The sequence below is a fragment of the Gadus chalcogrammus genome, chromosome 10 (genome assembly GCF_026213295.1).
Source record: "Gadus chalcogrammus isolate NIFS_2021 chromosome 10, NIFS_Gcha_1.0, whole genome shotgun sequence".
Lineage (NCBI taxonomy): Eukaryota > Metazoa > Chordata > Actinopteri > Gadiformes > Gadidae > Gadus > Gadus chalcogrammus.
The window spans coordinates 7,072,343-7,099,842 of record NC_079421.1 but is presented as its reverse complement, the minus strand read 5'-3'; the positions used below and the strand labels follow the sequence as shown (position 1 = coordinate 7,099,842).

The window sequence follows — 27,500 nt, the reverse complement described above, 5'->3', positions numbered from 1 at the left end:
AACATGATCGATATATACTAGGACTGTTTGAGTTGGGAGCACAAGATAATTAACAAAGTGGAAGTTTTGTCTTCACATTAATATCCAACACATTTGTTACTAATCGTGCAACACGGTGGCCTAATTATTTAATCTTGATCAAATGACATCAAAGGCTGACATGAATGCTTGGAAACAGTTCCCTTTGCAATGAGAAGAGTCACTTATGTTTGCTGCACCACAGGGAAACAACAGCACGAGTTCAAAGAAGCTGTCTGAGATTAAAGTGGCGGAAAATGAAGTGAGGTAGTAACAGACATTGTCAAAAGTTGTGTTTAAATAAATAAAAAATAATAATGGAATAAAAGCAACTCCTTCAACTTTGCAATGCGGCCTGATTCCAACCTCTGTCACTCTCCAAAAACAATAAAACAGTCGCTTGGGTTTAATAAAAGGTGTATGTGCCTCTGAAGCTTTCAATATTCGGCTTCTTCATCATTTGTAGTTCACTACAAGCTAGGGGCTTGTAACAGAGCCACTGGATGACAAAAATAATCATCACACGTTTTTTTGGTTTTCTTCTCTTCTTCTCACGAGTTGATGGATAACATCCACAGAAAACTCAATAATAATCTAATCGGCCACCGTACGCGTCAGACTTCTCTGGGGGTATAGGGGAGAGCTGATATGAGATTGTGGTTAACACTCTTGCGTGTGTCAACCAGAAGTGTTTGATCACGAGCCATGGCAGATAGCGGAGCAGCATGGGCACAGAGACTCTATCTGGGGTGTCTTCACGAGACGCTGAAGGCACCAACATCAGACCGTCTCAACAAACACAAAACAGTGGCTAATGTGCTAGGACAGTCCACATAGACGGACAGAGAGACAGGCAGATGGATGAGCCAGCACAAAGACATATAGATGGATCAAAATATATATTGTGATAGAGAGGAGGTAGATAGACCGGCAGATGACAGACAGACGGGCAGAAGGATGGGTGGGCGGAGAGAAAGATTGATTAATATTTAAATATTTACAAAGATAGATGGATAGATAGATGGATAGATAGATAGATAGATAGATAGATAGATAGATAGATAGATAGATAGATAGATAGATAGATAGATAGATAGATAGATAGATAGATAGATAGATAGATAGATAGATAGATAGATGGATAGATAGATAGATAGATGGATGGATGGATGGATGGATGGATGGATGGATGGATGGATGGATGGATGGATGGATGGATGGATGGATGAATGGATAGACAGACAGACAGACAGACAGACAGACAGACAGACAGACAGACAGACAGACAGACAGACAGACAGACAGACAGACAGACAGACAGACAGACAGACACACATACAAACAGACAGATAGTTAACAATAGAGAGGTACATAGATTCAGCTAAAAAAATCTGAGCTGCTCCAGTGATCTATAATAGCGACAGACTTGCCATGAGAACACCATTTGACTCCCTCAGCTTACCTAGCCACCCCTAATGACACACTTTGGTTGTCAAGCCTGCCATTCTGCATAGGCCACCAGCGGCCGGCTGCTAACAGCCAGACGACAGCGGACCCGGTGGGAGGCGCGCGGCAGCGGCCTTCTACCGCCGCCGCCACCACTGCATTTGTTTTCATTAGAGGGGATTGGTCAGCAGTCTGGGCCCCCGGTACAATAATGGAGCAAGCTCTTGTGGAGCCCATTATGGACTCCCTGTGAAAAAGATGATTCTGCTACGTGAGACAAGACAATGTTTAGCATCTGTTTTTCTCCGGGAATATTGGATGCACTCTGTGCCTTCAAGAAAAAGAAACCAATTAACAATTAATACTCTGGAGTTCTGGAATGTAGTTTTACAGTGAGATTAAGGTGAGAGGGCGATTCAACATGAGGAATGTTTACCTGGTCACCCTGATGAAGGTAATGGGGCAGCATCTATGTATATTCAGAGAGATAAGCTCTGGTATTTATGAATAGTCCCAGACATTAAACATCGCCGGCACCCTCTGCTTAGTTGTACCAGGCAGCCAAGCAAGCCAGGACCCAAAAGTCAACTGATGCATGTAAGTCACAGTCGCATTACTATTTAATTTGGAGGGCGGTCGTCCTCTGACATTGTGTTGGGGGGTTTGGTAAGATCCAAGGGGGGTGGGGAGGCTGTGATTGTGTATGTGTGTGTGCGTGTGTGTTATGTGCTGGGGGAGCGGGGGTTGCTGTCGTCTTTTAATTTGGGTCAACCTCAGTCTGCGCGGGACGGAGTGTGTGACAGAGCTCTCCTAGCGTTTCATCTAGAAAACACATATGTTGTATTACCAGGGATCCAGCAGAATTAATTGCCCTACATATTCTAGAAAGAGAAAACTAAAGACATGGGGGGGGGGGGGGGGGGGGGAGATGACAGAGAGGAGATAGTGGAGGACAGAAAAACAAGGAGCCATGAGGAGGTGCGTGCACATTAAGGAAGCGGGGGGTGGTAGACTGAGGCCAGCTGTCACGTTGCGATCAGCTCCCTAATTGCTCTAAAAGGGGGGGAACATGCAAATGCTCTATGCTGGATTGAAGGGAGAGTGCATGGAGGGTATGCGGTCATAAGGGAGCCCTGTGATGACCAGCCCCACACTGAGGGGAGGGGGGGTCGCACTGAGGCAGGGTCACACTGAGACACCTTGAAGGCTACGCGGATATATCCTACTGATGTTAGTGGATAACATGCCGTGATATATAGTTGTAGTACTACTATAGTAGTACTATAGTAGTACAGTTATTAACATGGTCAGTGCTACCAATACCATGTAGTATTACTATAGAACTCCAAGCTGAAGTTTTTGGTTGGACAATATACTAATTATCGAAGTCGATTCTAGTAGGGTGACCAGATTTGAGTTTGTGAAAAAGAGGACACTTCGTCGCGGGGGGGGGGGGGGGGGGGGGGGCGAAAACATGGGTATTTTTTCTTTAGTTCGTCCGTGAACTTACATTTACGTTTAGGCATGGCTGCAGACAGTGGCGATCCTAGGTCCAATTGCGCCCCGGGCAAGATTGTTGACGGGGGGGGGGGGGGGGGGGGGGTGGTTTGTATCGTGAGCCTACGTACTTCAGTGGGGGTTTCATTCCGTCTATACACGGCACCTTCTCAACGAGCACATGAGATCGGTCGCCCAATGACAGACTCTCTCTACAGTCAGCTCGCGCAAGAAGGTGGAACGTAAGGGAGATACCATTTCCAGAACTTGGAAGGCCGTAATAACCATAGACATATACAATGGTAATAACTAGTAGGTTATGTGAAAGACCCAGAAACACAAATATGCGACGAGGCAAAAAAAAATAAAAAGATAATAATAACAATAATATATATATATTTTTTTTTTTGCGACGAGGCAAAATACCGGACGTTTTTGGAATCCCTGCCGGACGCATTTTTTAGGTCTCGAAAAGAGGACATGTCCGGGAAAAAGAGGACGTCTGGTCACCCTAATTCTAGGAGTAGGCCTACTATACTGTAGGCTGAGCTGTTTGGTAGTAAAATGGTACTTATTATGTTAGTCGATACGAGAAGATATGACTACTAGCATTATGACTTCTGGAACGTTTGATAATACAAATATAGGTATACGTATTAACTTGATACTAGATTAAATTGCCCCTACTACTGTAGGCATGGAGTGTTTGTGAGGAAGGCTTGCTACGTGATGCTAGCCGATGCTAAATTTTACGACATCTACTGCCTCTACGACTACCACTACAACTGTGTGCTGGAGCATTTGGTAGAAGGCCACAAATATAATGTCAAAAGGAAAAGCCATCACTGGTCGATACTAGACAGTATTTGGCCTGCTAACATTACTACTGCTAGGACTTCTTTGTGTAGGATGGAGCTTTTTAGTCCAGATATCCTTATATAAGTGTCAGCTGAAATGAAAAGCCAGCTTTGGTTGGTTCAGTGTAGATGAAATTTAAATTTAAACAAAGTGAATTATATTATACGTGGTAGAGAATACATTATTTTTGTATGGAATTAAATAAGCACCGTGACCTTGACTGTATGTACTGCTCAAGTTGTGATGAAGGACTTTGAGTGCACTCGGCCACACCAGTGAATACATAACATGCACTCTAATCCACGCAAATCAAATAGAAAATCGAATAAAAAAAGCAATAATACAAAACTGCAAAAAGCTGTTGACAGCCAAACAAAAGCAGAAAGCAGGGGACAGCTCATTTCCCAAATAGCTGAAATTATGGATTATTACAGCTGGCCTGGCCACTCTAACCATTACGAAGCCCTAACTAATGGCAGCTAATTTTTGCAGGTGTAACATTGCACTTTATTCATCTCACTTTAAGCGTAACTGGTTATGTTAATAGTATTTCAACTCAATTTATTCAAGTGCTGATCAATGGCGCACAATCGCTGCTCTTCATGCATTATGCATTTTAATGGAACTCACTTGCTTCATAACAAAACGGTGAAAGGTTAACAGTCCCCAATAGGTGGGACTCCCTAAAGACCAATAAGAACTTCAAACACAGCTTATTTTTTCACTTCACACAGCAGAATGCGCTGTGGAACGCTTGTGGGTTTTATTTTTTATCCCTCCTGTTCTGCCGCCACGGTGGAGGGGATGCAAGCTGTGGCCTTGCATCCTCCGTGCACATTAATGTTGTCTATAAATGTCCACAGACATTTCGGTCTCCGTAGGAAGTGAGTCAGAACAAAATGTGGGGAGGGAGGGAGGGGGTTTGTGAGTGAACGGGAATTAACCAGAAGGGGAGAAACGAGAGAGAGGGAGAGAGAAAATGGAGCGAGAGAGAGAGAGAGTGAGGGAGAAAAAGAGCGAGAGAGAGAGAGAGAGAGAGAGAGAGAGAGAGAGAGTATGAGGGAGAAAAAGAGCGAGAGAGAGAGAGAGAGAGAGAGAGAGTGAGAGAGAGAGAGAGAGAGAGAGAGAGAGAGCGAGGGAACGAGAGAGCGAGAGAGAGAGGGAGAGAGAGAGAGAGAAAAAGAGAGAAAGAGAGAGAGAGAGAGACAGACGGACTAAAGTGGGAATAGGGGTTGGATGTGGGTGTGAGAAGGAGACAAAAGAGTAGGCGCACGATTGTGCCTGAAGTGTCGTCAAGACCACTCACACACACACGCACACACGCGCACACAGACACACACACACACACACAGACAAATATACGTACTCTCTAACACAACCGCACACTAAAATACTCAGATACACCAAATAGGAGTGAATGACTCAGACTCTAAAAACCTTCATAAATAACCATAGTTTGAAACTGAACGAATGAAGGCTATATCTTGAGAAGCTCTCGATCTCAGTTTTGATATTACAAGACAACATGTAAGAACACCATGCTGTGATTGGCATAAGATGGTACCTGCCTTCTACAGCACCTCTCCTCTCTCCTCCTCCATCCCCAGCCTTCTCTCGCTCATTACCACCCAAGGGCGTAGGAACAGGGGGGACGGTGGACGTCCCCTCCAATTTTCGAGACAGGCGCATTTGTCCCACCCAAAAATTATACCGCAAAATATCTGATTTTTAAATATTTTACTCACTTGCTTTTATTTTGAAAGTGCAACACAGCGTCTTGTCACCGGCCCCATGTATGGCGTTGTATGCCCCCCACGGAGCCTTTAAGGCAGCGCGCAGGGTTGGGGGCGGTTGGGGGTTAAGGCCTTCAGGCTGGAAACGCCTTCGAATCTCTGCTTGGAAGGCTAAGTTGGGGGCATAAAGCCTGATTTCCACCGGGGACGTAAGCACCGCGGTTACCGCTGCTGATCGCTGCCACTCTAATCGCGTGATCTCGTGATCTCGTGATCTCGCGTGAATACGGCTGTCTCGCAAGACTGTTTGAGATGCGTCTGCAGCTAACGCGACCGGTTAGAGCCGATGAAAAGACAGCAGCAGCGCAGTTTAAATGATTTCTTTCTCCAGGGGAAGAAATAAAAGAAAGGAAATGTGAGTTGGTCATAATTTTATCCAGGAGGATAATTATATTTTCAGACTAACGTTAGAGTTGTTGATGTTTAGATGTAGTTGTGATTCAACATAACTAGTACACTCTTGCTAGGTAAAAGTTGTTATCATGAACGTTACTAGCCAACGTTTGCTGGCAGACTTTACAGTAAAGTGAAGGACAAAAAGCGATTTGATTTAAGTGAGTGTAAAAATAACATTATTTTTCTATTAACTTAACCCATGTCACTTGAAAACGAGTAACGTCACACATATCCCACATCTAGAAAGGAGTTAGTCTGTCTCTATGTTTTTCCCTTGTTCTTGACAATCCCATCAGTATTCTTCTATGCCTTATTAATCTCCACTGCTTTCATATTAGAGTACAGATGAAGTCCAGCTGGACATTAGTGAGGTTGAATCAGGGAAAGCCAGCACTGCAGAGTTGCAGGTAGGTGCTACAGCAGTCCCTCCAGTAAAATGCGGCAATTTTTTGTGATTGTTGCGGCCAAAAATCCTTGATTATGCAGCATATTTATGCAATTTTATGCTATGAAATTGTGGGAACTTGCAAAAATTGCGGGAACTTGCGAATTAATGCGGGAACTTGCGAAAAATGCAACTTTTCGATTACGTTCACGTCGCGTAATTACGTCACTTCTTAACGTTCCCATGGCAACAGGGGGAAATGGCTGCTCTTGTGTGAAGTAAACGCAACATTTTTCAACATTCTGCTAAGATATATGTGACTTTTTTGCAACGAAAATGCAGGGATTATGAAATCATGCAAGCTCCCCATATTTTGCGCGGAAATCTGCAATTTATGCTGTGAAAGTGCGGCATATTTGAAAAATATGCGGCCCCTTCATATTCATGGGAATTTGGCTGATTAGACAAGAATTCAATTTTCCAGCAATTCGTGGCTGCAAATTACAGGAGGAGAAACCATTTTGGCTCTTTTGCCTAGGCCATTGTTTTTCAACCTTTTGTGTGCCACGGCATGCTTGACCCTGTTGGATAACACTACAGTGCTATCTAGCTTTTATTTGTATCAGAACTACACAGTAATTTATATTTATCAGTTCATTACATCCATTCTAATGTCGTTTTCGTTTACCTTCACACACCAATTAGTTAGAGGAAATGTGGAACATAGGGCTACTCGAGAGTAAAAACAAGTTGGTGTATTTGTTAAAATTCTTGATGCTGTTTTTCCCTTTAACCTTAACCTTTGCCTGTGTGTTCATTGAGGCATAAGATCCAACTAAGAAAAGAAAAGGTATTCAGAAAATACGAATTCAAATTTAGATCAATATTCTTCCCATGTTATTTATCAGTCTACAAACCTGTAGGATAAGGCCTGCAATTTGATATGTATCAGTTCAATACTGCCATTCAAAATGTGTTTTCCTTTACAAATGTATATTTTTAGAAGAATAAAATACATTTGTGAATGTTTTGCAGTGTAGTTCATTTATGACATATTTCTCTTCGGACCATTAATGGATCTGTCAGGTTTCCGATATGTGTCCCCTCCAATGTTAACCTCGTTCCTACGCCCCTGTTACCACCTCACTATGAGTCCCTCTCTGAAATAGCATAACCAAAAAGAAAAATAATAAATTAAAGTTTAAATGCATTTATGAAAAAATAGAGCCCTTCAGTCTACACCTCCAAATGGATGACAGAAGTTGCTTGGAAGCGTAAGCCTTATTGTCGTATCCAATCACACAAGAGGTTTGTGCAGCCAGCTGATTGGAGATGCACATAATGCTGACGTCTCTAATCCCGATAAAAGCCAGACTAAACAGAGTCAATTTGTGTTGTCTATCTGTGTTCTCCTCTCATAGGATGAAATACACAGAACTTAAGTCTTCGTCATACTCTGAAACAGACCTCGGTGTTGTGCTGACAGGAGGCTACTGGCTGGTTGGTAAACCAAGACAAATGCAAGTGAATATAGGAAGCTGGATGAATCTGTCATTCGACAGACACCGGAGCAGAATAAAGACGTATTAGTTCACAGACACGGTAGATCTGGAAGAGATGCTGTGCCATTGTTTGATCTTTATTTCACAACTTTTGGAGAGGTTGTTATGTTTCTGTTGTTTCAGTAAAGGCTGGTCATGCTATTACTTTGAGGGGGGGGGGGGGGGGGGGGATGTGCGGCAACATTGCGGTGCTGTCAAGGAATCACTTAGTCAACAGAAGGTTCCAGTTAGCAACATGATGTATAACCTGTAAGATGCACTTGTCTTCAACACAGCCTGAACTGAGGCCAGCCGTTCTAACCGGCGCCATCAGTCTCCTCCAGGTAATGCAATTAGAAGCCACCATTAGCTTGGGATGCTCTTCAAACTGCAAATGCACTTTTGCTAAATAGCACACACAGGAGTTGCCAGTGACAGCACTCAAGCAGCTACATTGAGAAGAGAAGACCGATGGAGAGAAAAGAGAGAGAGAGCATTATTTTTTAATAAATAATAAAAATAAAAAGCTTTTTGACTAGGGTTTGTTCGTGTAATTGTGAACCGTTCCCCCGCCACCAGCCCCATCCCTCCTCCTAACAACAGCCCTGGAATTGATATATTCCATTAGGCATAACAGACACACAGAGCCATACCAACTGCTGGCATGTTTGTTTTTTTCCGCCAGGTTAACAGAGGCTCTACCTTTGGCGAGCCCCCCCTCCTCCCCTCCCCAGCTGCTGAAAGATGCTAAATAAATGGTTGGGACATGCTCAATCAGTTCTCCAGGCCCTCTAATCTCCTAACTCGTGGACAGATCAGTCACCAGGTCTGCTTACACCACACCACCCCAATCCCCCCCCCCCCCCCCAACTCGGCCACCTCGGCACAAAAAAATAGAACAATAACAGAAAAAGAAAAATCAATTCCCTGAGGGCTGGGCATTGTAACCGCTGCTTAACCGGGACCTTATTGAACCCTCAGCCGCCACTCCGACTCAGCTGGACAAAGGGTCGGTCCAGGAGAACACCCTCCAGGAGAACACCCTCCAGGAGAACACCCTGCAGGAGAACACACTGCAGGAGAACACACTCCAGCACTCATTATCCGGGAAGCACTTTCTTTTAGATTTTTGATTTTTTCCATTTACAGCCAAATCTCTCGCTCCACCGAGCGCCGGCCCCCAGCGCTGGGGTGCATATCAGACCACATCAGAGACCCCATACATCGGGGGCACTGATGTGGTCGTAGAATACGGCCGAGAGGAGACAGGGGGGGGAAGGGGGGGGAGGGGGGGGGGGTGGCTGGTGCTGCTTGGTGGGTGTTCATTAGGCGATAGGGAGTGAATGTCTCCTGATTGTGATTGGTGTTTACTAGGTGTTGGCGTGGGCCTGGGTGTGCAGGCAGCAGCCGGCTGCTCGCTGAGAAGCTAGAGGGGGGCCGGGGGGGGGGGAGCTGAGGGGGGCTTGGGGGGGATGGAGGGCTGAGCCGCGGTGGGGAGGCATTGTGCGATCTGCTCACAAATCAAAGTCTCCCACACAGGAGAGGAAGACGGAGCGCCGTCATTTAACACAACCGTAGGCGGACACGCGGAAACGCATAGGACCGCACTATCACACACACACAAACACAAACACACAAAAACACACAGAGGCATACATAAAGAAGCCAACGCCATATATACAGGCACACACACACACACACACACACACAGAGGCACACATAGAGACACACATATATATATACACACACAGAAGTTTGCACACACAGGCACACAGAAACACATCCACACAAGCACGCACACAGAAACACACACACACACACAGTCTCGGGAGAAGCAAGCCAAAACATGGGGATGGACACGAAGAAACAGCGGCTCCTGACAGAGCGACTAAAACAACAACGCTCAAACAAACACACACACTGATGCACAGACAAATACACACACACATGCATCCCACACATTCCCACAGAAACAGATATGTGTAGGAATACTCATACAGGCTGAGATACATGTGCTGATAAAGATGCTAACACACGTAGCATTACGCTGCGTAGCCCCGGGCCGCAGACGGGAGGAGCTGAGCTCACTGGAAAGGCCTAATCTGAGCTGACATCTTTTCACTTGACGGATTAATTGGTTTATCAAAGAACACAATACAACAAAAAAATTGGATCGCAGCCGTGATAACTCTGCTTTCATGGAGGCAGAGAGAGTGAGAGAGAGAGAGAGAGAGAGAGAGAGAGAGAGAGAGAGAGAGAGAGAGAGAGAGAGAGAGGTGGGTGGGACCTAAAGGATCTGCTTGTTCCCTTCTATTCCTTAAGGCAACGTCAGGCTAAATCTTCTGAGGGATTATCCCAGCAACCCAATGTTCTCTATTCTGCCATTGTATGCCTCTTTAAGCACAATTGACAAATGAGTTATTTGTATTGTAGATGTGTGAAAGTAAAATACTGGATTTTCTATTGATTTCCTGTGGCTAGAATGCATTACCGACTATGCTATGTGTGTGTGTGTGTGTGTGTGTGTGTGTGTGTGTGTGTGTGTGTGTGTGTGTGTGTGTGTGTGTGTGTGTGTGTGTGTGTGTGTGTGTGTGTGTGAGTGTGTGCGTGTGTGTGTGTGTGTGTGTGTGTGTGCGTCTGTGTGTGTGTGTGTGTGTGTGTGTGTGGGTGTGTGTGTGTGTGTGCGTGTGTGCGTGTGTGTGTGTGTGTGTTCCTCACAGGCTAGCATATCCTGAACGTGGAGACACAGAGCGCATCATGCCTCTGTGTCTCCTTACAATCCCCGCTCTGCTTCTCGAGCTGCGTTGCTGCGGTCCCCATGACGCTTCTCTTGAGATGCGTTTAGGTTTTCGTTTCTCTCCCTTCATTATAGATACTTATGTTCCGCTCACAGGACCCAGGGAAGACATTGGAACCAGGAGGCTGTCGAAGACTTGCCGTTATACTGATTTCAGCTGGCTGGAGCTCAACAGAGGGGCTCCTAACCGACTGTTAAATGAGTTACACAGCGGATCAGATATCTCCCAGGGAGCCCTTCTGCTTTTAATTTAAGGTAAACTAATAGCTTCATTTATTGGGAATTAAAATTAAATAATATCACCATAGCCTACTTAAAAATGGTCTCATATTCATATTCCTCATGAAGAGCTCACTCTTCAGTAGTTCATGAATTTTAATTCATTGGGCTGCGGTCAATCCCCTTGCTGTAGGACGCGACAGAGTCTTAAGTCAAATTGAATTATTCCCAGGGTTTCCATTGGGCTTGTTCTCCTTTTAACTTTACTCCGGCAGCATACTACTCACAATTCCTATCATTCTCCACAGTATTCTCTCCATTACAATAGAAAAGTTCCTTGGTCTTAACTGAAGAGTCCCCAGCCCCTTGGAGGTTAGCCGTTTGAGGGATGAGGGGGAGAACCACAGCACTGATAGATAGAAGAGTTTGGAATCTGCTCTTTTCAGGGATACTTTTTCGACATGAAATTCCTTTCAGGTTTCACTTTTCGCCTCCGTTATTTTTGGGGGGGTCTGCCATTTATGGAATCCAAACTCTATACATTGGGCTGAAATATTATGGTAAGATGGAGGCAACATTGCTCCTACACTCACACTAAAGATGCTCTTCAGGGAACGGGAAGTCCCGTGCATTATCAGTAATTCCAAATGTGCGGCTTGGCAGCACGTGTCAAAACAGCCTCCCTGCCCTCTGAAAGGATCAGCCGTGCAAAAGCATACGGTACCGCCAGAACATTAGGCCCGCCAGCGGCAGAATGCCTTCACCTGCCGGGAGGAAAGGAGGAGAATGTGTCTCAACTTATGAGGACATGATCCGCATTACCACAAATCATTCAAATGACTTCGGAGGGTGGAAATACCTACCGATCTGAGAAGGAAATGGCATGATCGCCCCTCTCTGCTCCTTTCAAGAAATAACGGGGAATACATACGAGTGAGCAGAAGATTCGATCACAGCGGATCCGTAGATTCACATTTTCCATGTCAAATATTGCAGTGAGCGGTAGGAACGGTAATGGTGTTTTAACGGGATTCATCCCTTGTAGAGCTTAGCGCTGAAGACAACCGCCTGGCTGAAGGGATCCTTCATGAATGTGTCTCATAACTTCAAAAAAGAACCATAAAAAAAGCTAACTTGCAGAGGTAGAAGCACACACACACACACACACACACACACACACACACACACACACACACACACACACACACACACACACACACACACACACACACACAACAAGGAAACAGTGGGATTAAATCAGGGTTGGTTTTAAAAGGTCAGAGGCCAAGGGAGTAAGATTCGGCGATTAGGCTTAGGTACCTAAAAGGTTTATTTCTACACCCCTGTGATACGTTTTTTAAACTCTGCTCTTTACTTCTAGTGTGCACTGCAGTGAAGCTATCCAAAAGCGAACAGCACACTACAAACCCCCAGCATTCTGCAGAGTGAACAACTGCCCCATTTTACTGAGCGACAATGCACTTCCTGCTTCCTGCCCAGACTTATCCTACAGACTTATCCTACAGACTTATCCTACAGTGTGCGGCCAAAGGGGACCTCAATTAGATATCTGAAATGCATTTATGTCCCATTGCAAATATATGGATACGTTCATAGTCCTGAATCTGCCCCATTTATGAATAGCCACACAACCACCATCCATCTTTTGGTTCCCAGGGAGGCGTAATGGTATGTGCCTGGAGGGCACATACTACGGAGTCTAATTCTCCCAGAAATTGTGTCTAAGCACTGGGCCTGGTGGTGGCACAACAATAGCAAGTGGAAATAACTCCAGAAGTTAAAGCGAAAGAGGAACTGGACACCCCTGGCAATCTCTTTGTTGTCTCTAAAAATAGCCAAGAGTCCCAACGGTCTCTCTCTCTGATGCAAAAATACTAATAAATAAATAAAGTATGCAACACGCTTCATTATTTCATTACACGTCACACAGTGATTTACATGCACAGCAGAGGAAGAGCCGTTGTCATCCTGAGCACTAAGGCTCTGGCAGAGGACTGGCGTGCTGATCCCCAGCAGAATAGGAAGACAGAAAAACAAGCGGGAGAAGCACTCAGTGTACCCCGCCTCTGGAGGCCGGCCATGATCTCATGTTATCCATGTTTTCCCCAATGCATTAAGGCGGTATGCATCATGTCAGCCAGACCCGTACACACAAACCGCAATCCCAGTCTTGCTGCTTAATAATGAATCGCAGAGCAGGATTGTCTAATTTGAATGGAATGCTGGATGCCAGTTAAACCCAGACAAAGCCTGTCTGTAAACAAACAAAGCATAGTCTCATTCATCTGACATTGACCTATTGACATTGTATTACTGGCGGCACTGCATTATCTCTTTTCTTCTGTTGATACCGACGTTGAACCTGTTTGTGACCTCCCTGACTTCCCCTTTGTGAACTCAGCATCCATAGAGAATGCAAAGCAATATTTGACACGAGTAGGCACATTGGGTGTCCACTGCATTGATTATGCAGCGTACAATATTGTTGTGCTGTTGTACAGCGCAAAAACACTCAACCATTAATGGTCATAGTGGATGCAATTGGTTATGGAGGAAAGCACACTTGGCCATTTGGATATTTGTCTAGACCAGGTTTTATTGTTATTTCCTTTATTGTGTTAATCAACACATTGGAGTGTGTTTCCTATTCTTTACTTGGACTACCCTGGATGACAAATGGTCGATGTTTGCATTTTGGAGGAGTCCTATAAAGGCTCTCCAAGGATGTGCAGCCGACACAGGGTCGATGAGAATCAGGGGTGTTGTGATGGAAGGGGGGGAGGGTGGGGGTCAGGGGGGGGATGTCAAACAAATGTGGTGTTGTCTTGGTGACCTTAATCACTTCCAGGTTCATCCAAGCTCCGATTTCACTTGTACGCCTTATTTCAGGTCACTGCCGGAAAGTCAAAGTAGGGCACAGTCATTATCTCTGGGTGCAGAACACAATCATCCGCACAATACAATAAGGTCGGCACAATTCACTGGAGTGGTGTCCATTTCCTCCCGGCCCCCAACACACCCGGCCGATGCCTGGGTGCTTACGCCGGGAAGCTAATATATGCTGCGGTTTTGTCCATAGCAGAAATACATCTCCCCGCAGATAGGTTGGCTCTTTTGTCTCTTGTCTGCTAGGTGAGGAACGGCATACAATGTCAACTACAGTAACACAGGAGAATACTTAAACCTGCGAGGTCGTGGACATGTGCTACAAAATGGAATAGAGATGGGTCTATGAAGTGAAGGTTTTTAAATGCAAATTGGAAGGGAATTGTATTATTCTTAGTTAATCTCAAAAGGAGAGAACATTTCTACGATGTATGAATAACAACGCTTGAGGTCAAACTTTTCACTTTTACTTAGAAAATGAATAGATAAAATATGTAATTGACGATAAATATTTAACATGAAAACATGCTGTTGTAATACGAATAACATTAAAGTGTTTACATGAGAAGCACACACTAAATTCTATGATATCATCATTCAGTCCGCAATGCACACATATAATCCAGTAGTTAATGACTCGGCATTCAGGAAGGAAAAACATGTGCCGCTGAAGATGATCAAAACAACTTAGATTAATCTATCTGAAAGGCCTCTGAAAGGAAGAACTTTCAAACACTCTTTCAAGACTGCGAGCACATCCATTCTTTATGATGGCCAATGATTCAGATGCATTATTAAACACCAATGTTCACAATCCCCCTGACCCTTTCTTTGATATCTCACATTTTCCTCTAGTCAGGCTGTGTGTGTATATTGTGGAATATGATTTCAGAGAGAATACAATAATTTAATGCAGAATCTATTCAGCCTTACAATTTTTCCCTTTTCCATTTTTTCTCCAACATATGAAAAGTAAAAGTGTCCTTGTAAGTGAAATCACATCCTAATAAGACAACCCTCAATCACATATCCTTATCAGCGAACTAAGGAGCTTGAAGCTGGTGTGAGCTGTCCAGGCCAACGCCTTGGCTCCAAGTCAAAGACTCAACTGTCTAATGCAATTGGCACAGCCAATGAGCCAAGCTAGTGGAATTAGCCCCGGATGCACATTACCACTGACAAAGGGTCTGAGGTCTGACTCTGCAAAGGACACTATGAATCCCTTCTTGACCGGGACCCAGTCCCGAAAGACGGGTGGAGGGCTGAAAATAAATTCATGAAACAGAATACGAGTTCTGAGACCTTATTCCCCCCCACTGTCCATTGGTGCTTCTAGTACTTATGATATCTTTCTATTACCATCAAGACAACTCAAATCATTTTATCGATTGATTATTTATTTAGCGAAGATGAGAAGACAAAATGTTTCCAGATTCTGTCTGCATCTGATCTGATCTGTTCTGCATCTGGTACAATATGCCATTTAAATTAAATACAAAAAAAAAGAAAAAAAGTGAATGCCTTGGCAGAATGGTTGCTCTGTGCATGTAAAGCATTCAAGAGCCCTAATGCTGCTCTTAGCTCTAATTAGCCAATGGGCTGATCTCATTAGACAAATGCTGTTGTTACAGGCGTCCACTTCTGCCTGAGATGACTGCCAGAGGCATAAGGTTAGAGAGGTGGGCTTTAGGAAACCAAAATAAGAGATGGGACGTATTACGATCGTCACGCTCATACGTTCCATGTAATCAGAGCGATTGCGTTTCACAGACTGCAGGTAGGCGTAGTGCTGCAGCTTCTATTCAGACTAGCAGATTGACTGTAGCAGACGAACACGTTCTGGCATCTATTTTGTTTTACAAGGCAGCCGTTCCCTCATGTAATCGAAGACAGGGAGAAAATAAACCTCTTTTATTTCGGTGTGTGTGTGTGACAACTTTACGAAAAAGCGGGGCAGTCTGTGTATTTTGTTTGTGTACTGACCTCCTTTGACTACACACACACACACACACACACACACACACACACACACACACACACACACACACACACACACACACACACACACACACACACACACACACACACACACACACACACACACACACACACACACACACACACACACACACACACACACACCCTTTCTGTCCAAAGTGTTACGATTAGCCCCGAGTGGGATGTGGGTCTGCAGTGTGTGTCGACGGGTCGGTTCAAAGGAGGCTACTTAGCAGATATCACTCAGAGAGTGTGTTCTCTCGGCTGGGTACGACCAGTCCACTGGGCCGCTGATAAAAGAAAATAAAAATAAATAATGGGATGTCTTGAAATTCTGATTAGCACACTGGCCGGTTAATTGTAAGAGGGTTTGCAACAGGCCTAATCAGGTATAAGGAGCCGGCTGCACTCTAAGTTGCCTTCTTCTTCGGGGTGGATGGTAGACTGTTAGGATGGAGGAAGGCGATTGTCTACGGTCTGTCCCGATAATCTGCTGGAAAGCCTCTAATCTGGCTCAAGTACTTAAGGAGTCAAGCAGCAAAATAAACAACATTGATTATAGTCCCACTGTTCTTTTTTCATTTGGCCTTTTTTCTTTTGATCTGGCCCTTGCAGAAGAGGGGGGGCGTGGGGGCAGGAAGTCAGTGGGGGTATGGACGGGGTTTGGGGGGTTGCCGCTCGCCCCAGTCAGGGCCATCTGGTCGGGCAAATGTTAAGGCTGGATAAATACCCCCTGAGTCCTCTGTTCAAACCAGATTATCTGCTATTCTAAGGACGGGGGCCGGCATCTTATCGCCCGCCAAATCTCTTAGACAAAAGCAAATCACAAATTCTTCCCTAGGATTAGGAGGGCCACAGGCACGGCCGGTCTGACAGTCTTAAAGCAGTCACCTCCCGCCTAGCTCCGCAGACGCACTGAGGATCCCTCCTCTCTGCCATCGGTCCTTAAGACCCGGCTGGTTTCATTAGCTTCAAAGCCTAAACATCCACCTTAGGGATTGTTGGCATGCAATATTTAAACAAAATAATAGCATTAGCACTAATTTAACCTGGCTGCAGCCCTTCAACCATGAGCTGCATCTGAGGGAATGTCCAGGATGAGGTCATTGGGTCTGGATCACGTTGAGGCCTGAAAGCTGCAGTGAACAATGGCACATGGCTCCACAGAGAGCTGTCTGTGGGAGCCCTGCAGCACCACACAGAGTGGAGGGGATAACGTGACAATCAAATATAAAGGTAAACATAGACTTATTACGGTTAGGCTTTGACGCCGGTATCAACAGAATATAGATGTAGTTATTGTAGTTAGTCTATTTGGTCCAACAAATACTATAATTCATAATAACACACACACACACACACACACACACACACACACACACACACACACACACACACACACACACACACACACACACAGAGTCACAGAGTCACACACACACACACATACAGAGTCACACACAGACACAGACAGACACACACGGAAACAAAATCTAGACAAAACAAGAAAAGTTAACTTAATTTGTGTGTACCTCTCTTTGTGTTTGTCTCTGTGCTTTAGGAAGATTAGCGTTAAACCTCATGACATCCCAAAAAACAACCTTAAAGCCCTGTGATTAAGGGGCTAAAAATGTGTACAGAGGAGGGGGGAGTCGTACCCTTAACCTCACTTATCCTAACCACATTGGAGTAACATAAATGGTACAGACCAATCAGGCACTGACAACCTGCTAAAACCTTGGAACACCAGTGAACACACGTCCGCACATGATGCATTGCCACAACCTACTGAACCATTATTAAACCAACCTATTGCCATGATTTCACTCGCCCCTGAAAGGAACAGCCCCTCACTGACAGCCGTGTGCTATTTGCTTACCCTGAACCAGGGCTGTTTTTAGATCATGCATTTGAACAAGGAAAAACACGAGTAGGAGCAATCCGAATGTATAGTTGAGAGCCCCACCAGCGAGTCACCACTGCTTTAATCAACAGGATTGTTTCCAATGAAAACAATCTCCAGGCTGCTGCGTTACACTCTGTGTATCCGGAATGAGAGCCACTCCACGGTCTTCCACACTGATTTGATTCTTGCTCACACACAAAAGGTAGCGAGACCGCCGCTGCTACGGGGGGTGAGTGAATAATTCAGCCTCTCACAGATTTGGCACCGATTGTGCGTTGCCTTGAGTGGAGTGCAACAGCAAGTGCATCGCCGTGTTTCCTGCACCGCTGCACAGCACATGCATAAAATAGCCCCTGCTTAGGGAGCCGCTTCAGGGCTCCCATGTCCCCCCCCCCCAACCCCCCACCCCAGATACACATGGTGCTCGGCTAAATCGTTAGAACCTCCCACCGGACACCTTGACCAATGGATGCATCCGGAAAGGCAAAGGAATTGGGGCAGGCTGTTTCTTTCTTAATTCAAAACCGACACACACACACACACGCACAACTATTGAACTGCAAGGAACTCTGGGTAATTATGACAGATAAAACTTGAAATGATGTCATTCTTCTTCTTTTTTTAAGGAGGAAGTGATCTATTATTCCTGCATAGATTTGCACCTTAGCACCAATTAGATGAGCCCAAACTGTCCTTTTGAAGAATCCCATTAACTCTTCCCGTTTCCACGCCGCAATGGCGGCGCAAATGGCCCCTTTGCCGCCCAAGCAGAGACAATGCGCAGGATTTATGGAGCTGGTTAGTGTCAGTCTGTCATTTGTGCACCAGATGACAACATGATCTCGGTGGACTGTGTGGGCGTCGTATAAATCAACGTAATGTGAAGGAAGAATGGGCATTTGTTATCACTGCTAGCATCTCTGAAATTTTACCCAGACAGATTCTGGAATAACGCCGGGCATTATGTTAAATTTACATAATAAAGGGAAGTTACTGATAATATCACAAACAAATAGGATCACAGTGATTACATGCTCAAGGTTGAGGAAAGTCACAAGGTTGGGTCCCCGTGCCGACATTCACACTTGGTGCCAAAATAGAGTTGCCTCACTCTAAAGATTCTAATAAAAAATGGAATGTCACTGTATTGGTATTTGGAGCGAGAAGGTACATCAGGTTAGTAAAAGTGGGACTGACTTTAATGAGCCTTACACCATGCAAGAAATTTTTTTTGTGAAAACATTAAGCAGACACACACACACACACACACACACACACACACACACACACACACACACACACACTCAATGTACGGAGGTGCACACATGTTTGCTTGGTTGTGCGCTCGTGAGTATGTGTGTGTGTGTGTGTGTGTGTGTGTGTGTGTGTGTGTGTGTGTGTGTGTGTGTGTGTGTGTGTGTGTGTGTGTGTGTTTGTGTGTGTGTGTGTGTGTGTGTGTTTAGAATAATATGAAATGTGTTTTTCTGCCCACAGACATATCATTGCATTATCTGTAATCAAACTGACTATACATGACTCGCTTTCAGGGCCGTTACATGAAATTGAATTCTACATCCTCATGAATAATTAATGGACATGTCAGGACAGCAGGTCTGAAAAAAAAACAGTCAACCGAGCCTCTAGGTGACATTCCGCAATACAAAGCAGGGAAAACTTTACGTCTCTTTTGTTTCTTTTCAATGACAAGTTCAAATGAGTGTACATTCTCCTCTGAAGATTATAACGAAATCGCAAGCACATGTTACGAACGAGAGAAACCCGGGAACAATTGCTTATGCATCCAAGGAAAATGGAAATGGTGAGAAAATAGAAAGAAAAGCAAATAGGTTTTAAGGAACTGTAATTATGATGGCTCACATAGCAAGTGTTTGCTTTACTGACAACATTTTGTGCATATTGTAGCCCGATCAAATGGTATTTATTTATAAATAAATACATACAATGAAGTCAAATCCATTCATCAGCTACAGTCTCTGCTCTATTTCCATGCATAGCTGTTGGCCCTGTTTAAGAGATGGCTCACATCCATATAATGGATGTGAGCCAAAATCAAACCACTTTGGTTTGATTTTGAGAACAGTCCATAACCTTAATGAGCCACAACAACTCGTTGGAAATCAGACCCAATGCTTATTAATTCTGCTCTAAAAGTGTGCTTTGCTGGACCATGTGAGAACGAGGCATTTATCAAGTGAACATTATGATATTATTAGCAGGTTGACATTGGTTTGTACGCCTACAGAAGGCGTGAGGACACTAAGCACACCTGTGCGCACCGTTACTTGTATATTTCGGGATAAAATTAGCTGGCAGCATCAGGCTGGCTTTCAACACCTTTGATCGCTGTGCCCCAGTAACAACTCTGGGTTGATCCCCCCTCCATCTCTCTGATTTGCTATGTGTGCTTTGTTTCAGTGTGTTTAAGCCATACTGTACATCATAGAGGCAAGCTTATTATTATTATTATCACATGATCATTATCAGCAAGCCAAAAAATAACTATTCAGACTTTTCTTTTTGTTTTCTGCCTGTGCACTTCAAAGGATGTATTTTCTCACACAGAAATTTCCATAACTTCTTTGCTGTAATCTGTTCCTAATGAGAGATGTGTATCTAAACGGTATCATTGTCACATCCCACTGGTTGGCTTGTGTTGGTGCACGGAACAGAAGGGGAAAAGGAAAAATATTCTGCATAGCTTCAGTGATGAGCCAATTAAAGTTGTAACACTGCAAAAGCACACTTTTAACACGACCGGTCTGGCTCTAGTGCTGGATCAGTACAGCACATTCAGGGGGTCCTAGGAAATATGTATTTTTATGCTCTAACCGTTCATTATAGCATCGGCGTTTCTATAATTACTTTTCTAGCATACATTAACGAAATACTATGCTCTCTGCAAAATTAAACAATTTTGAGTGAGGGAAATGGAAGATATGCGATAATGCTTATTTATGCACAACAATAACATCTTTTTTGGTTTGTTTGTTGTTCCCCTAGATGAAAAATAAGAGTCATGGAAATAAAATTACAATGCAAAAAGACTTTAATCAATTTCAGAAGCGCACACATACATAAACCAAACATTTTACATTTTTCTCAACACACCGGCAACTCAAAGTCAATTACAAAGATCCTGTAAGGTGCGTATTGTATTTCACATTGAATAAAAGTGAGGTTATCTGTCTCCCGTACAAGTATACCCATATATGGGTGTCATTGTTATTTTTTTGTGATGTTTTTCTCTTTTTTTGTATTTTTCCCCAAAGATCAGGCAAATCTAACCATTACACAGTGCTAGGATGCTATGTATAGACCATACTCTGGACTCCTACGCAGTGGAGAATACGTTTGATACCATAATTACATGAACACACCTCCTCCTGATACAGCAATGTCACTCGCTATGAGGTAAGATATAAAATTAAAAGCTTTAAAGTAGACATCATCTTCTAACACCATATTCAGATAATAAGACAAAAAAACTGATTTCTGGACAAGTTTTAATTGTTGTGTTGTATATAATACACATTTAGAAAAATGGCTGCCGGTCAATGCCACCCTAAATAACTCAATTATGCAGGCCATGTCTATTTTAATGGTTTTAATTCTATGGCTATATACTGTATATTTATATATTTATACATATATATGTACTGCATAGCCCCCTGGGCTTTACCTATTGAAGCATTCTTAGGCTTACCAATAAACAGGACTACTGGACAACAATGCTGCTTACCATCAAGTTACTGGTGTGGAAGTGAATAAAGTGTTCTATATATTCTATGTGAGGGAATACAGCGGAGGCAAACGTTTGTGCGCTTCGAGGGAAGTAAGTGCACTACAGTGGATTGTTCTTGTCGAGTGTTTCCTTTTTATTGCTGCTTTTAGGTTGGAGACTGGATTACCTTCTCGATTTGGTGTTGCATTGCATTCCCTATCTTAACCTGTCACTTTAATAAATAAGGTGAATATAAATAAGTGCACAGAATTAAGCTAATTTGTGCTGAAGCCCACTGAGTCAAATTCTGTTAAAGACTGCCTGAGGATTTGTGTTTGTTCTGCTTTTCGCAATCTGAGTTCTTGTTTTATTTCTTTTTCTATTTTTTAATAACGCAATTTTCCTCTTCATTTCTATCTCCTTTTCTCTCCACAGGATAAGTCAACCCCGGCTTATTGGTCAGTGTGACACCCACAAAGGTCAAGCTTAGTGCGACACCTCAGCTATTCCTGCTCTCCATCAACAGCTTTTGTTTACAGGACTTGCCGTTTAGTCTTGTGACATTGTGGCTTTGCTTAGACTATTCAACTTCTCCGCTCGCTATTCTGACCACTTCGAGAGCATACCACAAGGGTGTGTTTGTGTCTGTGTGTGTGTGGAGGGGGGGGTGGTGGTGATGCACAACTAATTAAGTGGTACCGTTGTATTGGGGGCCATGCGTTGCTCTCTAACGTCAGCCACATTATTGATGAAATGCGTTTAGTGGCATCAAAAGTGGGGGACACAAGAAAGGGTAATATTTGTACCAAAAGTAAAAAAGGGTAAAACTGTGAGGTGGGCATAAAACACTAGATATAGGCCTCATTGTAGACTTTGCAGCATTTAATAAAAACAAAACACTATTTGTCACAAGCTCTGCGAGCCCAGAAAGAGCTACTAAAGCATACAAAAACATCATGTAAGAAAATAAATTGTCCACGTGGCAATTTTCAAAGAAATAAAATCAAATAATAACCAATAAATATAAACACCATCAACTCTGTGATAGATAAACATACACACATACATATAAACATACTTTGTACAAGTCTGCTGACTGTGTTTTCCTTATTTTACAGAGCGGTCTGTGGTGGTTGTGGTGGTGGTGGAGGTGGAGGAGGGGTGGGACTTGAGTTTGGAAGTTAGTTTTTTATGACCTCCAAGCGCATCGTCCTTGACAAAGCAGGGAAGTGAACCTATAGTGTGGGGAGGGGTCTGGGTAAAGCAGTTCAGCATCACCATGAAAGAGGAGCGTCATCAAGTTTGAGGGCATCTGTGATCCCCCCCACCCCCCCCGCTAAACGGCAATCCAAGTGCATGTTGTCCCCCCCTCCCCGACCCCGGGCCACTTGAGCGAGGAGGCAGAGTTTGAGGCTGTTGAGACAGTAAGAACTTGTTTCACCTCTTCGCAGTTCTCTCCTTCCTTCCTTGCTTCATTCCTTCCTCCCTCTGCCCTTCTCCCCCTCTCTTTTCTCATCCCTCCCTCTTGCTTTTGTTTTCCTCCCCTGAGGTGGGTGGGAGCTAGAGATTGATTTTAATCCTGTGGGAGCGGGCTGTGCCACAGAGTGTGCCATAGTGTGGTGGTTTCAGAGCCGTCTCCTGAAATATAGAGAGACAGACAGATATAGGGAGATTGTCGTTACAATATCATTGAGCTCTGTGCAACCTAGGCTGCAAAATAATAAGTGAAGCATTCTTCAAGGCATGGCTGACAGTCAAAGTGTTAATCTTGTCAGGTCTCCTTGAAGAATGTTGCAAGTGTCACAGATTTTGCTTTTTGTTTTATTCCTGTACTTATCAGAGCATGCAGTCGTAGCCAATCATTACATCCGATTTGTCTTTTTTTGTCTCCCACCACACTATCACACGGCTCCTTGTTTGTCCCTTGGAAAGCCATTTTGGAATCAATTTAGAGCCCACGGTTTTGGACCCTTGCCTGTGGGTCTTCTGATATGTACAAGATTTAACAAAAACAACCGAAACACCCATCAGAAATGCATCTTTAACCAACATCTCAGGCAGACAAGATGTTAGCAACCTTAATCACAGCATGACATTAGCATACAATTATAGATATTAGCCTGAGCCGTGAGGAAAGCATGAAAAGAACACAACGGTAAATGGATAGAAGAATAGAGCATTGAATGAGAAGCATACAATTTGGAAAGCCAACCTAGTTAACCTCTTAGAAGGCGGGGCCCTCTTTCTGGGCCATTTCCATCACTATGAGTCAACATGAGCACTTGTTTATCATGGTATGTGAAAGAGTGACCCTAACCACCTCAACCACACAAACTGAAAGCTGTTTAGTCAACCGTGGCAAGGCTTGTTCCTCCAATTCCCTTTTCTTTTTAATCTCAAAATTACAATTTGAGGGTTTTACAATAAGTGGAGAATAATTGACCACATATGGTGATCAAAATATGTTATGTATAGTGTAGTGTAGACATAATTAAATAATGTAAATAAATGAAGATCGGACAGGAGTTCATTTTTGCGAGTCACTGCTAAACACCCCCCACCATGAGCCTTTCCAGGAAACACAGACCAAAACAGAAGAGGAAATGCATTGGCTTCATGCATTCCACAATATTCATGATATGTGAGCTGATGGAGAGCCGGTGTGGCATTTGATCTGGGTCCGAGGAAACACATAGAATGACACGCTTATCGCCGCAGGCACACTGACCTCCAATAAGATGTCGGCAGCGCATTGAAAGAACAAAGGACGAGATGAATAAACTGAAGAGGAGGGGCAATGTCGGAGGAGAAGTGAGAAAATAGTGCGGAGGGAGAGAGGAAGGGGACAGAGAGAGGGAGTTTGCAAATAACTCTCTTTTGCGTATAATGTGGCCATATTGTGGCACAAATATGTGCTCTCCGAGGCGTCCTTGTTGACAAGCTTTTCTCTTTAGCGGCTACATCTGTAATGTCTCGGCAAAACATTTTGCTTTGACCTTCATCTGGATGCCTTCCTCCTCTTGCTCTCTCCTTCCCTTTGATGGGTGATTCTAAGGCACTATTACTGTTTAAATCTCTCACTTTTTCAAAAAAGATTAGATTTATTATAATACTTTTTCAATGCTAGCAGTTTGCACGCTAAAGATCAAGGCTTCATAATGTTCAGACTTTTCTTTCTCCATTTTGAGATCATGTGTTGAACGTAGCTTTGGTGGAACAATGAGAACGATTTGAGTAAGACAGGATCAAATAAGGGGAGTATTATAAAGTGGTGGGGCTCCCCACACCGGGCTGGAGGTCATCTCGTCGTAGATCTCTTCCCATCCTCAGGATCTCTCTCACCCCGGGGGAGAGCACATGTGACATCCCCGATAATCTTAAAGGAAGGCTGCAGGTTTTTTTTTCCCTGCCTCTTATCAACCTCATTTGAAACCTAATTACAGTGATTTTAATCATATTGTGTAACGAGTGATTAACCCTTTAGTGCATTTAATTAACCTCTGCAGCCATAGTCTCCTCGTCAGGAAATAAATTGTCATGCCAGCGGCCTTTTTAGGGTAATTTTTCCAACCTGGTTTTAAATAAGCACACCCAAAAACTACAGGGAAATCTTATATCTTAAGAAGGCATCACTTATCGATCACTCAGGGGGAAGGAGAGGAGTAAATGTATTGTTTGCTTAACGCCGCAGTAAATGGTTGCCAGCTAGGATGACTCACAGAGTTATGACAGACCATCATCTGACCGCTCTCATTTCTACATGTATAGAAACATCAGCAGCGTAGAATATGGCGTTGGGAAATGAGGATATGTTGTTGTCCTTGATCATAAATTAATGTCTAACAGATTGTCTTCCCCAGAAAAAAATCCAAAATGTGAAAATGTAAACGGAAGATAATTCTTAATTCTTCATACTGACTGAATTCTTCTGCCTATTTTAAAGCAGGCGATAAAAAATAATCATCCCGACAATTTGTCATGGAATGGTATGAAGAGGTTTCAAAATGAAGCGCTCCTCAGAAGTAAGGCGTGATGTTGGTAAGCTCCTATCTGCGTACTATACAGCAGTGAGCAGAGCTGTGCTTTAGCCATGGTCCCAGATAAAAGGTGGATCAGGGGGATGACTAGCAAGCCTATGTGGGTGTCGCCATTAATGATCCTAAGCAACAATAATTCCACAGGATAAACAGGCGTTTATGGAGAAAATCTATGTCATGAGGGGTTTTAAAGAGCTCATAGGATTTCAAAGAAGGGCATCTTGGGAGCAAAAGCAAAATGTGTAAGAACACCAAATGATTTGGAAAGTGGTCGCAATCGGTGGTGAGACAAAAATAATAGGCATCTCAAATCATTGATGCGGTATGATGCAATTGGCTCAGAAATGTAGAAATAATATATATGTCATGATCAACATGAAATAACATGAAAATAAGCCAGCACAAATGTAATTTAATAAAAATGAAAAGGATAGTTTTGTGTGAATAGTTTTTATGACTGATTGTAGATTGTTAAGATTAGTTTTATTTGTTAAGTAGGTATGTTAATGTAGATATTTCTACACTAAATAACCCTTTATTGTCCATATCTACATTAAAATATTCTTAAAAAAAACATATACCACATCGTATCTTTCAAGAGAAAGATTATTCAATCAGAGATAATAAAGAGATCATGTATCAATTCAACATTCATCTGTGTCATCTTCAGTGTATCTAAGGTGTGCGTACAGCCTCAGCTTATGTTTGTATGTGTGTGGTATTCACAGGTTCTGCTAACATTCCCTCTGTATGTCAACCTTTGCGTATCACCTTCACCCTTCACACACAGCAGTGGTTTGTCACTTTTCCCAGAGTGCCTCACTCTAGCGTTTGCAGGAGAGCTTCTTCTGGGCTACCTCTCCTCACGTCTCATTTATTTTTTTCCCTCAGTTTTTTATTTTATTTATTGGAGCACTTTACATTTGGCACGTCTCTTAGGGGAATCATAAGCACTGCGACGTACTTTGACATTCAAATTAATTTATTTCTGCCACGAAGATTCAGTGGCACTTTGAGGACGGCATTTCATGTTTTGAGTACAAAAAACCCAGAACTTTTCACCTCATCTGTGAAGCCTTTTAAGCATTTGTATAGCCCTTGGCATGGCAAAAATCACTGCTTTCTCACCTTTTGACTACAATTATTACTCGAAGCAGTGAATCGCCCATATCGATGCCTGACTGTGACTGCCACATTTGTTAACTGACCACTCAGTGTGGCTTGTTTAAAAACATGGGTCATGTCAGATTAGCTTTCAGTACTTCCCCCCTTGGACCTTAAATCCAGCAGTGCGGAGATCAAAGCTACGAGGGCAATTGTCTCTCCAATAGAGGCTCTTTCACCAGCCATTCATACTTAGAAATATAATAGAATTGCTAGATACGACAATTACACCACTAGGCTGACTCTTGGCTTTGGTAATGTTTAGGAACGTGGACATGTGTTTTCCTCAAGATTATGCAATTACAGATGATTATAAAATATTATGAAAACCATGTTTTCCTGAAAATAAGTTATTGTTCTGTGTAGCCCATTATTTGTAAAGCTGCAGCTGGCTCAGTATTTGTTGGAGATGACATTCATGTAGACATGGTGGTCTGTGTGGCTGAATTCCCCAGGTCCTTGCTGCCACCCTCCCCCCTCTGGATTACTTATTTGGGGACAGCAGTAGGACTCCGAGAGGAGACTAGTGTGGGTGGGTTTAAAAAGGAAGTCATGAATTACCTGTCGAGTGGTGATCTGCCCTGCAGTCTTGAATCCCCCCTGACAGCTGCACTCTGAGACACTGTACGGGTCGGAGCTAGTCGAGGAGCATTTGGAGAGTGAGTCACAGCCCACCACGAACGTGTTGTCCAAGGGGAGCTCCTGGATTACGTGGTGTTTCTTTGGGGCCACCGGTGTCTCTGGTTTGATTTGAAAGGTGGGCTGGGGGGACGCAGACTTGTAATGCTTGGCTAAG

At 43.6% G+C, this 27,500-nt stretch overlaps 1 protein-coding gene across 1 annotated transcript in view; it reads right to left on the bottom strand.

Moving 5' to 3' along the window:
* The window catches only part of pcdh11 (protocadherin 11), a 146,371-nt gene that overhangs the window by 103,093 nt on the left and 15,778 nt on the right, over positions 1–27,500 (bottom strand). The window contains exon 3 of the mRNA XM_056600396.1: positions 27,266–27,500. This exon is cut by the window's right edge and continues 2,273 nt beyond it. Within this exon, the coding sequence (XP_056456371.1) occupies positions 27,266–27,500 (235 nt within the window). The remainder of the gene's footprint in view (positions 1–27,265) is intronic.